We start from the raw sequence: 14,978 nt of genomic DNA, 5'->3' as shown, positions 1-14,978 counted from the left end.
GTCCGGTGTGTGTAAATTACCCTTTACACAAAATTTGTTTAATTTCCTCTCCAAATGAAGAGGAGGAAGAAGAAGAAAAACACTCCGAATTTCCATGAATCAGTCGGTCAGTCATTATAAATAACAATTTTATAAATATTCATGTTCGAAGTAATTTAATTTTAAATTTATTTTTAAAAGCGGATTATCATACTACCCGCCACTGTATTCGATGAAGATAGTGGGGGTCATCAACTGCCATTAAGTTAGGGGTCCAATAGAGTGTTCTAGATTTTTTTTTTTTTTGAAATTGTTCTAAAAAGATTAGAAACAACAACAATTTGTGGAATGGCTTTCCCAAGAAAAAAATCAAAATAATTATCAAGAATTAAAGAGATGTGATATGTAGAGAAGACAGACACATACACATCGACATATTTACATTATAATTTTCTAAGAAGCGATTTCAATTAGGTGATAAAGTGTGACAGAAACTGCAAGACCTGGCGACATGTGTCGATATTGAAATTGGGATAGTTTCATACAAGATGTGTAGACCATAATTTTTTTAAAAATATTTTTGCCGTAACCCAACATAGGGATGGGTTTTTTTAAAAATATTTTTTGGAATTTTTTTTTCAATGACCCCTCATAGACTTGGATTTAAAAAAAATGTTTTCATTGGCCCTTCTTAAGCGTCGATTTTTTTAAACATAATTTTTCATAGACCCTTCATAGGTGGGGATTTGTATACCCTACACAACTATGTTGTCAGGGTATTATAGCTTTGTGCAGCCCCAAGAGTTTATAACGCTGCGAAATATTGGTCCTAGACCCACCTTTAAGTATACCGATCGTCATATCTCGACTAGCTGAATCGATCTCGACATGTATGTCCGTCCGTCAGTCCATTATAAATTGTAAACGCGATACAGGCCACAGTTATGGACCAATCTTCACGAATTTTTGCATGTAGGATGGGTTCTGGCCAATGAAGACCCCTACTTTCGTAAAGATCGGTTAATATTTAGGGGATGAAATGTATCAAATACTTAATTTTCGTCGGGTTTTCTGGTCGCTCCAGACGCCGCAATTATGGCCCAAACATTGCGAATTTTTGCATGGAGAAGGGCATCGGGCCAAAGAATAAGCATGCCTGTTTTGAAAAAGATCGGTCAATATTTAACAGGTCAAATTGACCCTGACCTTTGTTGGAGAAATGACAAAATTTGTATTCTATAGCGTATATATTTACTCCTGAAGGACATAGACCCGAGAAGTTGATAGTATATCCTAAAGGTACCAATTATATTATCGGATGTGCTCAGATATGGGAGTTATACATAATAAGGTAAATGTGACTATGTGTGCATAGTTTTACTATTACTCCATTAGAGGACGGAAATGTCGCGCTGATAGCTTTGAAATTGTACATGAACTTCCGATTATGGTCAAGGACGACGCCTATAGTTTTCGGTGAAGTTGAGATTTCATTCCGGGGGGTGCAATGAACCGAAAACTTTAATTTTGTCAGATTTTCTAGTCGCTCTAGAGGCAATTATTATATGCAGAACATCACATCTTTTACAAGGTGAAGGGGATCTGACCAAATACTTAGAGCAGCTGTTTAGATTATGATCGGTCAATATTCCGAGGGTGAAATCAACCAAAACATAAAGTGACAAAATTGGAAAATATGCCAGGTTTAGAAAGCGGAATTGTTGGTCTATAATCGGTGAAGAGGGTGTAAATATCTCGAAATATTGCCCAGGCTCAGAATATAGAACCGCAGAAAGTTTGATTTTCGTGGTAGTTGTGTAGGGTATCATATGGTCGGCCCCGTCCGACTATACTGCTCCGCTCACTGGTTTAAAACTATTTTTCATATGCGGAGATTTTTATACCCTTCACCACACTGTGGTACAGGGTATTATGTCTTTGTGCATATGTTTGTAACAGGCAAAAGGTAACGAGGTAGACACATGGTTCCTTTTGAGAATATGCCTAGAATCACTTTCTAAGTCGATTGTACAGGTCGCATTTATGATCCGATTTGGATGAAAGTTGGCATAGGTCACTTATTTGGCCCAAGGACGAGCCCTATTGAAATTGGGGAAAATATGTTCAGATTTAGATATAGCTCCCATATTTAGTTTTGTCCGATTTTCTGTAAATGGTGCACCAAAGTCCCTATATATCATTCGATTTCCAAGAAATTTGGCAAAGGGTACTGAATTAGGTCCAGAATGATGTGTGCTAAGTTTCGTGAAAATCGGATTAGATTTAAATATAGCTCCCGTATATAGTTTCGTCCGATTTTCTGTAAGTGGTGTACCAAAGTCCATGTATCTTTCGATTTGCACGAAATTTGGCATAGCGTACTCGATTAAGTGTAGAATAATGTGTGCTAAGTTTCGTGAAAATCGGTTCAGATTTAGATATAGATAGGTGTAGGTGTACCAAAGTCCATATATATCTTCGTCCGATTTTCTGTAAATTTGCACGAAATTTGACATAGCGTACTCAATTCAATCTAGAATGATGTTTGTTGATTTCCGTGAAAATCGGTTCAGATTTATATATAGCTGCCATATATATTTTCGTCCTAGTTCCTATATATATTTCGATTTGCACGCAATTTGGTATAGCGTACTGAATTGAGCCTAAAATGCTGCATTTCTAATTTAATTTTCATTCGCTTTTTTCTATTTCAGGTCTTGCCAAAATGGTTGTCGACGATTTGGAACCCTCTTTCCAATTTTGCACGTACATCATCTACGGTTATGCCGGTATTGAACGTGACTCCTTCAAGGCCATGAGTTTGAATCAAAATCTCGATTTAGATTTGGGCAAGGGTCTGTATCGTACAGTGACTCGCCTAAAGCGTAAATATCCCAATGTTAAAGTTATGTTGAGTGTTGGTGGTGATCGCGATATTGAGACTGGTGAAGATGCCAAGGATCTGCCCAATAAATATTTGGAACTTTTGGAAAATCCCATTGGTCGTCAACGTTTCATTAATACCATTTATGCTTTGGTGAAGACCTATGGTTTCGATGGTGTCGATATGGCCTATCAATTCCCCAAAAATAAACCCAAGAAGGTGCACAGTGGTTTGGGCTCGTTCTGGAAGGGTTTGAAGAAGACTTTCACTGGTGACTTTGATGTTGATCCTGAATCGGAAATGCACAAGGAACAATTTACCGCTTTGATGCGTGAATTGAAAAATGAATTGCGTCCTGATAACTACTTGGTGTCCGCCACCGTTTTGCCCAATGTTAATTCGTCGAGTAAGTGGGATTTTGAATCAGATTCCGAAAAAAGAAATATTTCTAATTTTGTTTTCTGATTTTTATTATAGAATTCTTTGATGTCGCTGCCTTGAACAGCTATGTCGACTTCGTCAACTTGGCTGCCTTTGATTTCTACACCCCTGAACGCAATCCCACTGTGGCTGATATTACCGCTCCCCTCTACCCCATGGCTGATCGTAATCCTGAATTCAGTGTCGATTCTGTGGTCCAACATTGGTTACGCCATGGCTTCCCTAGCACCAAAATTAATGTTGGCATTAGCACCTATGGCCGCCCCTGGAAAATGACTGATGATTCGGGTGATTCTGGCATCCCACCAATTAGCAAGGTTGAAAATGCCGCACCCAAGGGTGAAAATACTCAAATTCAAGGTCTCTACAGCTGGCAAGAGGTGTGCCAAATGTTGCCCAATGCCAATAATATGTATGCCAAGGGTGCTAATGCTCCACTGAAAAAGGTCCTTGATCCTGCCCGCAGAAGTGGTGTGTACGCTTTCCGTGCTGCCGACAAAAAGGGTGATCATGGTGTTTGGGTATCCTATGAAGATCCTGATACCGCTGCTGAAAAGACTGCCTATTCGAAGAATTTGAATTTGGGTGGTGTTGCGCTGTTCGATTTGGAGTATGATGATTTCCGTGGCTTGTGCGTCGGAGAGAAATATCCCATTTTGAGAGCCATTAAATATCGTTTACTCAACTAAGTGGTGGAGTAGGAGGAGGAGGATGAGAAGAAGATATTTCGTTTCTAGGAATTTCAAAACACACATTTTTTTACTAATTTTAAGGATTTACAAAAACAGAACAGTTGACATATATTTTGCAGATTTTTTTTGTTTGTTTTAAGAATCGAAAATAAAAAAAAATATATATAAAAAAATGAAGGGGTCGATTTTTAAACTGGCGGAAGGACAATTTGCGGAAATGTAGGGTCAATGAAAAACTATTTTTAAACCAGTAAGGAAAGTAGTAAAGTCGGATGGGGCCGACTATATGATACCCTTGACCATTATGGGTATATTAAACAGATGCATCCGAACAGACGTCACATTGTTGAAGGATTAAATTGGATTATCAAAAAAAGTGACCTTTATCTGAATGTGAACCAACTTGGATCCATCCATAAACATTATTCGTTTGTTACAATAGGACAACATTATGTAAATCGATTTAAAGCAAATATCTATGGTACACCCGTTGAATATTTGGAATCCAATTAACACAAATCGGTCGGAAATATTTATGGGCCTTGGGTCTTTTTACTTAAAATCGGACGAAACTATGTATGGGAGCTATATCTAAATCCGAACCGATTCCAACAAAACTTTACACAAGGTAGGTTATAGTCACTTCAGTATGTTGTGCATGTTTTGTTCCAATCGGGTCTTTGGTGCACCATTTACCTTAAATCGGACGAAAATATATATGGGAGCTATATCTATATCTGAACCGATTTTCACGAAACTTAACACACATCATTCTAGACTCAATTCAGTGCACTATGCCCAATTTCGTGCAAATCAAAAGATATATAGGGACTTTGGTGCACCATTTACATTAAATCGGACGAAAATATATATGGGAGCTATATCTTAATCTGAACCGATTTTTACGAAACTTAGCACACATAATTCTAGGCCTAATTCAGTACGCTATGCCAAATTTCAGGGAAATCGAAAGATATATAGGGACTTTGGTGCACCATTTACCTTAAATCGGACCAAAATATATATGTGAGCTATATCTAAATATGACCCGATTTTCGCGAAAACTAATACACATGATTCTAGGCTTAATTCAGTGCACTATGCCCAATTTCGTGCAAATCAAAAGATGTATAGGGACTTTGGTACACCATTTACATTAAATCGGACGAAAATATATATGGGAGCTATATCTTAATCTGAACCGATTTTCACGAAAGTTAGCACACATCATTCTAGGCCTAATTCAATATGCTATGCCAAATTTCGTGGAAATCGTGAGACATATCTAAATCTAACCCCATTTTCACGAAACTTAGCACACATCATTCTGCAGCTAATTTAGTACCCTCCGCCAAATTTCGTGCAAATCAAAAGATATATAATGACTTTGGTGCACCATTTAGATGAAATCGGAGCTATATCAATATCTGAACTGATTTTCCCGAAACTTAGCACACATCATTCTAGACCTAATTCAGTACGCTGTGCCAAATTTCGTGCTAATCGAAAGATTTATAGGGACTTTGGTGCCCCATAAAGACCTTCAGATACCTTCTTGAGAAAATATTTGGTTTTTTCTCATTTCTTCATTTTTATATTATTGTTCGGTTCTTTAAATTGAAAAATCCCATCCCGCCACTATTTAAACCCCTCTACAAAACTTCTCCATTCCACTAATTTTCTCTTGACATGAAATGCCAGCCAAAGAAGATATCATCATTTACAAAACTTTGCGAACGGAAACATTCTAACATTTTCGAAAGGATATGCTTTCATGCTGCTACAGCTTGTTATTAGTTCTGAAGTTAGATGGAAACATGTTGGCGGGATAACAAGCAGAGAACTTCGACTACAAAGCAGTTTCATCTGCTATTGACAGTTATAATTTTTGTGCTGCAGGGCATAGCAATTAAAATTATAAAATATAACAACATTTTCAATGTATGGCGGTATGTTATGGAATTTCATTATATCCTTATGTTGCAACTAGTGAACGGAGGTGTATCCGTACGTGTGTGTGTGTTTAGAATACCTTAAGGCCTTGTTGGGTTAATGTCCGTTAAACATTTGTGTGCTTTCCCACCAAACCCCCTCCCCCTTCAAATCCCAGCCATTAATGCCTGAAAGCTGCTGTGTGCCGTTCCCTGCCATTATGTTGGCCATTGTGGCAGTGAAAGGGTCCATAAGGATTATTCTCCACTTTCGTGGGATGGGGTTGTTCGTGAATAATAAGGCGATTCTGTGGATTTTAAATTAATTTATATGTGTTGTCAGTTGTGCTGTTTAGGGATTTGGAATGGAAATAAAATAAATGTCAAATATTTAATGGGTGAAATCATTAGAAGTGATTTGGGTAGGAGGGGGGTTAGGGAACGGTAGTCAGCTCCAGAAGGAAAAAAATATGGGATACAAAAGAAAAGTAAAATATTTAATGGGTGAAGTTATTAGAAGTGATTGGGGTAGAGGGGGGTTAGGGAACGGTAGTCAGTTCCAGATGGAAAAATGGCTATCTCGACAAGGAAGGCCCTCAACAGCGACTATTACATAATGTTAATGAATATTTTAAAGGATGTCGAAGATATCCTTCTCCACAGATAGATTCTGGAATGCCAAGTGTATGGATTGTTTGAAGTCAGTTAAATATTGATAACATATTCAATATTTGATTTTTGTCAATGGTACTCCAATTTCTGTAGGTTAAAACAAAAAAACAAATGAAAAAGCGTTAAGTTCGGCCGGGCCGAACTTTGGATACCCTCCATACCATAGTTATACTGACATGCAATGCAAATATAGAGAACATACCAAAAAGTGGGTATATACCGATAATTCTACAAACCGATTTATGTAAACCATTATGTACATCAAATTCAAACTTCAGCTATGTTTAATAGGGATTTTTCCTAAAATCTGTCCAAATCCATAAAGTGGACTGATACTGATAACGCATGGTAGAGTATAAAATCCACAAACTACTGTAATTTAGATTACAAAGTTATATGAGGCTATACCTACAGGGGGCCAATATTGATTACATAGTGTAGGAAATAGTGAATATTTGTGGATATCAATATATGAGGGCTATGCCTAATTAATGACCGGTATATGCCAATTTTGAACCCAATATTTTAATTGTTTATCTCAATTCTTTCCTTCAGGAGGTATCACTATCAATGGGCAAGTTTAGAGTGGTTTGCGCATAGTGGGACAGATTTGTGTAAATCGATTTAAAGAAAACTTGACATACGCTATTCGGTATGCTGCACTGTTTAAAATTTAATCTCAATCAGCCACCTCCTATTGATTATTTGGTGTACAATTAACATAAATAAGTCGAAATTATATATGGATGCTACGATATATTTATATCTGAACCGATTTGAAGCAAACTTGCTAGAGGTTAGCACACATCATTCTAGACCTAATTTAGTAGGCTATACCAAATTTCGTACAAATCGAAAGATATATAGGGACTTTGGTACCCCATTTACATTAAATCCGGCGAAAGTATACATGGGAGCTCTATCGTAATCTGACCCGATTTTCTCGAAACTTGGCACACATCATTCTGGATCTAATTCAGTACTCTGTGCCAAATTTCGTGCAAATCGAAAGATATATAGGGACTTTGGTGCACCATTTACCTTTAAATCGGACGAAACTATATATGGGAGCTATATCTAAATCTGACCCAATTTTCTCGAAACTTAGCACACATCATTCGGGGCCTAATTCAGTGCTATGTGCCAAATTTCGTGCAAATCGAAAGATATATAGGGACTTTGGTGCACCATTTACCTTAAATCGGACGAAACTATATATGGGAGCTATATCTAAATCTGACCCAATTTTCTCGGAACTTAGCACACATCATTCTGGACCTAATTCAGTACTCTGTGCCAAATTTCGTGCGAATCGAATGATTTTCAGAGACTTTGGTGCACGAATTACCTAAAATCGGACGAAGATATATATGGGAGCTAAATCTAAATCTGAACCGATTTTCACGAAACTTGGCAGACATCATTTTGGACCTAATTCAGTACTCTATGCCAAATTTCATGCAAATCTAATGATATATAGGGACTTTGGTGCACCCTTTACCATAAATCGGACGAAACAATATATATGGGAGCTATATCTAAATCTGGACCGATTTTCAGGAAACTTAGCACACATCTTTCTTGAACGAATTCAGTACGCTGTGCCAAATTTCGTGCAAATCTAAAGATATGTAGACACTTTGGTGCGCCATTTACCTTAAATCGGACCAAACTATATATGGGAGCTATAGCTGAATCTGAACCGATTTTCTCGAAACTTGGCACACATCATTCTGGAACTAATTCAGTATGCTATGCCAAATTTCGTGCATATCGAAACATATATAGGGACTTTGGTGCCCCATTTACCTTAAATCGGACGAAAATATATACGGGAGCTATATCTAAATCTGAACCGATTTTTCCCAATTTTAATAGGGTTCGTCCTTGGGCCAAATAAGTGAGCTGTGCCAAATTTCATCTAAATCGGATAATAAATGCGACCTGTACTTTGTTTACAATTTAACATGGACAGACAGACGGACGGACATGCATAAATCGACTTAAAAAGTGATTCTATGCATATTAATACTTTTTGGTGGGGAGATTTGTTACCATATACGACTACAAAATACCAAATTTCAGCGAATTCGGTTGAAAAACTCGCTCAAGAACCTCAAAATATCGAAAAATTGGGGGTACCCTTGTATGGGAGCTACCCGAAAAAAATTGACATATATTACTAATTTTTCGTGGAGATATTTGCTACCCAATAAGAACTCAAATTACTAAATTACAGTTAATTCGGTAAAAAAATCAGGACAAAAGCTCCCAAAAACTGCAAATTGGAAGGTATCCTTATATGGGAGATACCCGAAAAAATTGACCTATATTCATAATTTTTTGTGGATAAATATGGTACCCAATAAGAGTTCAATGTACCAAATTTCAGCGAATTCGGTTGAAACCCGCGCTCAAGAACCTCAAAATACCGAAAATAGAGGGGTACCCTTATATGGGCGCTACCCGAAAAAATTGACCTATATTTATAATTTTTAGTATAGAGAGATTTGCTACCCAATAGGAACTCAAAGTACCGAATTTCAACGAGTTCGGTCGAAAAATGTGATCAAACCCCCCAAAATACCGCGATATTGGGGGTACCCTTATATGGGGGCGATTTGAAAATATGGACCCGTATTTATAATTTTTAGTGGAGATATTTGCTAACCAATAAGAACTCAATGTACCAAATTTCAGCGAATTCAGTTGAAAAACGCGCTCAAGAACCTCAAAATACCGAAAATTTGGGGTACCCTTATATAAGGGCTACCCGAAAAAATTGACCTATATTTAAAATTTTTAGTATAGAGATTTGCTACCCCATAGGAACTCAAAGTACCGAATTTCAATGAATTCGGTCAAAAAATGTGATCAAACCCCCCAAAATACCGCAAAATTGGGGGTACCCTTATATGGGGACTATCCGAAAATATGTACCCATATTTATAATTTTTAATGGAGAGATTTGCTACCCAATAAGAACTCAATGTACCAAATTTCAGCTAATTCGGTTGAAAACCGCGTTCAAGAACCTCAAAATACCGAAAAATTGGGGTACCCTTATATAAGGGCTACCCGAAAAAATTGACCTATATTTATAATTTTTAGTATAGAGATTTGCTACCCCATAGGAACTCAAAGTACCGAATTTCAATGAATTCGGTCAAAAAATGTGATCAAACCCCCCAAAATACCGCAAAATTGGGGGTACCCTTATATGGGGGCTATCCGAAAATATGGACCCATATTTATAATTTTTAGTGGGAGATTTGCTACCCAATAAGAACTCAATGTACCAAATTTCAGCGAATTCAGTTGAAAAACGCACTCAAGAACCTCAAAATACCAAAAATTTTGGGGGTACCCTTATATGGGAGCTATGCCTAAACGTGGACCGATAAAGCTCATCTTCGAACTTGTCCTGCCTGCAGACGAAAGACGACTCTGTGCAAAATTTTGGCGATCTATCTCAATTCGTTTAGACGCTAGAGTGATTACAAAAGCCAGACGGACAGACAGACAGACGGACATGGCTATATCGTCATATAATTTAACGTTGATCAAAAATATATATACTTTATAGGGTCGGAAATGATTATTTCGATGCGTTACAAACGGAAAAACAAAACTAATATACCCTCCATACTATGTTGGAGGGTATAAAAAAATCAGAAGCATATTTTATATATACCTATAGTGGTTTAGGGTGTTATATAGTCGACCACGTCTAAATTTTAAATACTTTCCCTACTGGTTTTTATTTTAAATTTTGTTTTTTATTCGATTTTTTACATTATAAGTCCTTTGCTTTCATTCCACTGTTTGCAGCTAACCCCTTAGCATCACAATCAAACAGGTCGCCTGAAAGTATGCTATAGTTTTTGTGTGTGTTCATTTTCATGGGAATAGCCTTAACCCTTAACCGTTCAATGAGTTTTAGGGGGTAAATAGAAAGTTTGTTCTTTACGACTACAACAAAAATAGAAGAATGAAACGTATTGTAAACCAATTGGCCTGGTAGCAAAGAACTTTCAATGATTAATAAATAATTAATAAAAAAAAACCAGTAAGGAAAGTAGTAAAGTCGGACGGGGCCGACTATATGATACCCTTCACCACTATGGATATATTAAACAGGACTATTAACATGAAATTGAATGAAATAAAATATGTGATATTTATCTAAATGCGAATCTACCTATATATCCATAAGTTATATAAATCGACTTCAATCAAATATAAATAGGTTATCTGTTGGGCTATGTCTGTACTTCTAGAAAACGCAACTACGTAATTCTATGCTCAATTTTGTACGTTGTGCAAAATTTGATGTCAACCTGACTAGCATGAAGAGTTTGATGTCCAATTTACTTAAAATCGGGCGAAAATATATATGGAAGCTCTATCCAAATATATCGAAGGATATATATGGACTTTGGTGCACCATTTACATGAAATCGGACGAAACTATATCTGAATCTGGGCCGATTTTCGCGAAACTGGGCAGACATCATTCTAGGCTCAATTCAGTACGTTATGCCAAATTTCCTGCAAATCGAAAGATATATAAGGACTTTGGTACGCCATTTACCAAAAATCGGCCGAAACTATATATGGGAGCTATATCTAAATCTGAACCGATTTTCACGAAACTTGGCACACATCTTTCGTGGCTCAATTCAGTACGCTATGCCAAATTTCGTGCAAATCGAAAGATTTTCAGGGTCTAAAGTCCGTAAATCGGGCGAAACTATATATGGGAGCTATATATAAATCTGAACCGATTTTCACGAAACTTGGCACATATCTTTCGTGGCTCAATTCAGTACGCTATGCCAAATTTCGTGCAAATCGAAAGATTTCCAGGGTCTAAAGTCCGTAAATCGGGCAAAAATATATATGGGAGCTATATCTAAATCTGAACCGATTTTTCCCAATTTCAATAGGGTTCGTCCTTGGGCCAAACAAATGAGCTGTGCCAAATTGCATTCAAATCGGATCATAAATGTGACCTGTACTTTGTTTACAATTTAACATGGACAGACGGACGGACAGACATGCATAAATCGATTCAGAAAGTGATTCTATGCATATTCTCAAAAGGAACCATGGGTCTATCTCGATTATTTTTGCCTGTTACAAACATATGCACAAAGACATAATACCCTGTACCACAGTGTGGTGAAGGGTATAAAAAGTAAAGCAAAATGGGAGGAAAAAACACTAAAATAATAAAAGAAAGAAAACCTCTTCTTTGTAAAGGGTAGTTTTGTAGAAGCATTTGTTGCACCACTGGAATACAGTTTTAAGGCAACTTGGAATAAGTAAAAGTTGTTTGCGTGTGTGTATGTGTGTTTTTTTTTAGTTCTCTGACCAATAATTCAATTTAACAACTTTGATAAGGTTTTTTTTGTTCTGTAGTTTGATTCTTCAATATCTTTGGTAAAAATACCAACTTGTAATAAAAAAACAAACTCAGTATTTAAGGATAATATGTTGAGGAGGGGGAAAGTGTGAGGTTCTTTTTCGTTTCAAAAACTTTATTGATTTACTACAAAGAAATTGTTTATGAACTGTAAACGAAAAACAAAACGACTAGCAAAAACATATAAGAACAAATTCTTTGAAAAAAAAAACTGAAAAAAGAACTATGATGTGGAAAATTGCCAATGTCCATAAGAGGATAAAAATTTGTTGCTTTTATTGGATCTTTGTTCTTATTTTTTGTGTTTGGGGTTTATTGTAAATGAAAAGCAAAACTTTTTCTTTTTGGCAATTTCCTTTTGACAAATATGAGAGGATATGTGCTGTGTTTTTGTTGTTGTTGCTGTGTTGGTTTTAAGTAAATGTGTATTTAAAATTTACCAAGTCGGAAAATCAATAAAAGACATTTTAAGGAGAACACTTTTAAGAAAAAAGAATGCCATTTAAGAAACTTTTGCACAAATATATTTTTTGATTAGGAGACAAGTGGTTATTGGATATGTATTTGGGCTCGGTTTCAATAGATGGTAAGTTTTCATGGGGGGAAAACTGGAAATCAATGAAAACGAATTTTCTGGGCAGTTAGAAATAATGGAGAAATCTGACGGCATAGAATTTTCCCAACCGAGGAATTCAAAATAAAAAAGTCAAAGGACCAGGAAAGAGATTGAGACAGGTCCGAGCAATATGGGTGTATGCAAGAGGTGTTCAATTATTTCTATAAATTATTTATGAGATCATAATCAAAGATGTCAAAATGTCCGCAGGCCAAATATTTGGGAATATGAAACCAATTTTTGGGGTTCTGCTCACCATTTACATAAAACCGGACGAAAATATTTACCTATAGTTGCTATTTCTAAAACCAAATCGATTTCAATACACATTCATTATAGACTCATTTCGGCAACCTATATTAAATTTCGTCTCAATTGGAAAAACGTTGGGTATTTGGTGAACAATTTACACGAAATCGGACGAAGTGATTTATAGCAAACTTAACAGGCGTCATTGTGAACTCAATTCAGTACAGTGTGCGAAACTTCGTGTAAATCGAACAAATGTAGGGTCTCTGGTGTATCATTTCTATAAAATGTTCGGAAATAAGAAGAAGAGCATATACTCCGAAGTGCTTCTTTCACGAACAACTTCCTTGGAATTTGTCCCGTCTTCAATGATCCAGTCGATTTCTGTGTTGTTTCGGGCTTATAAAATTCTCCCCAGTGATCATCTGCCCAAAAGGCATATAAAAACGAACCAGCTGATGGTTCACGCAGAAGGGAAGGCCACGAATAAGATAGAAAGATCTAGTGGAAGACAACATTGCCGAATATGACCTTTCGGACTGGAAAAACTGCGCAAAAGACCAATGCGCATGGAACGAACGTTCTGTCGCAAGTCAGCTAAGTAAGTAAGTAAGATCATCTCTTAAAGAAGTATTTTCCCCGATGATCATCTGTTAAAGAAGTATTCGAAGCACGATCGTATTATTCCATAATTTCTTTGCACCAATAGAAACGAGTCTCTTTTGAAGCTATTAACAAATTGTGCAGGATCCAACGACAGCAAACCGATGTCGATTCAATACCTCAAATATGAAATGAATGGGGTAGACATAGCCTCCCATTTTAGCTACGTTGATTGTCATAGCCGGATTTTTTTTTTAACGTATGTGTACTTCTGAAGGTAAGCAACGTACTGGGAGACAATTTATATTGTAGCTCCATTTGTTGTATTAACTGTCATAAAATTCCAGGGTCTTTGATCCGCTAAAAGTCGTTCGATCATCATTAAAGCAGCCACTTCCCCACGTATAATTTTGTGAAGTTTGGCAAAAAATTGTGGCCCTTGGAGGCAGAAAAAAACGACAAACTCGAAATGTCAACCGATCATTACCAAAAACTATAGGCGTCATCTTTGCTCGGAGCCGAACCTATAAGTAAGATTTCGAGTTGTCTATAGTTACTGTCTGGTCCATTTGATTCCATAAACAACAAAACACACTTCGTTACATAATCCTTTATGTGTAGGCTATTTAGTGGCACTTGATATTATGCGTATCAAATTACATAGTATTTTAAAATACCACTAGATGACGCTATTCATGTAGGTAGCACAGACACGAATCATACATTCGTTTGAAATCAAATTTATGGTGGTTCAAAATGCCGCTATTCTCGTGGGTAGCATAGGCAAGAATCACCATATAATGTGATACTATTTTAACCCTCTAGACGACCAATAAATTAGTAGATGGTTTAGAGACATTCCATAAAAAGAGTATCCTGATGTTTAAAAATGCCGATAGATGGCGATGCTCTCGCTGTTAGCATAAATACGAACCGCCGTGTAATTTGACAAGATTTTAATCGAATGCTCACAAAACCCCTTACTAATTTCGTCCACCCCTGCTGGGAGCTCTATTACGGGAATATTTAAATATTTTGTCTAGGAAATTTTTACTATTCTGATATTCAGGCCAAATTGAAAACGTCCAATTTGGTTGTTATAATTTATGGGAAATTTTTTGAGTTTTTGTTTTTGGGGAAATGAAAATTTCATAGACGAAATAACTGTTTAAAGCAAATGACTTAAAATAATCAAAGAAATATTAAAATAGGAACAAAGTCTGAAGAGAAAATAGGCGCGAAACTCAAAACTGTAAAACATTCCTTGATAACAGATTTCTACAACTATTTCTACTTGTAGTAGAGGTCACAGGTGGTGAGAATGAATTAGTAGGTGGTTTAGGGGCATTCAATCAAAATCGATTAAAATTACAGGGTGTTTTAAATTGCCACCATACGACACTGTTCGTGTGAGTGTAGCATTGGCACGAACCGCAATGTAATTTCATACAATTAATTAAATGATCTCAAAACCCCTTACTTC

At 36.5% G+C, this 14,978-nt stretch overlaps 2 protein-coding genes across 2 annotated transcripts in view; one reads left to right on the top strand and one right to left on the bottom strand.

The window, feature by feature from the left end:
• Nucleotides 1–2,686: 2,686 nt before the first annotated feature.
• On the top strand, nt 2,687–3,994 carry LOC133332995 (imaginal disk growth factor 6-like; the record flags this gene model as incomplete). Its single annotated transcript, XM_061541338.1, has 2 exons — nt 2,687–3,269; nt 3,341–3,994. Coding segments are annotated over 2 exons (1,236 nt in total), but the record flags the coding sequence as incomplete, so codon positions are not given.
• Nucleotides 3,995–6,109: 2,115 nt separating this feature from the next.
• The window catches only part of LOC133332996 (putative polypeptide N-acetylgalactosaminyltransferase 9), a 55,663-nt gene continuing 46,794 nt past the window's right edge, over nt 6,110–14,978 (bottom strand). The window contains exon 6 of the mRNA XM_061541339.1: nt 6,110–6,235. Coding sequence (XP_061397323.1) covers nt 6,110–6,235 — 126 coding nt within the window. The remainder of the gene's footprint in view (nt 6,236–14,978) is intronic.

The sequence above is a fragment of the Musca vetustissima genome, unplaced genomic scaffold, assembly GCF_032173495.1.
Source record: "Musca vetustissima isolate MV318-11 ecotype Yass unplaced genomic scaffold, APGP_CSIRO_Mvet_v1 utg38044, whole genome shotgun sequence".
Classification (NCBI taxonomy): domain Eukaryota; kingdom Metazoa; phylum Arthropoda; class Insecta; order Diptera; family Muscidae; genus Musca; species Musca vetustissima.
The sequence above is the reverse complement of the archived record's forward strand: the minus strand, read 5'-3'. Positions and strand labels throughout refer to the sequence as shown.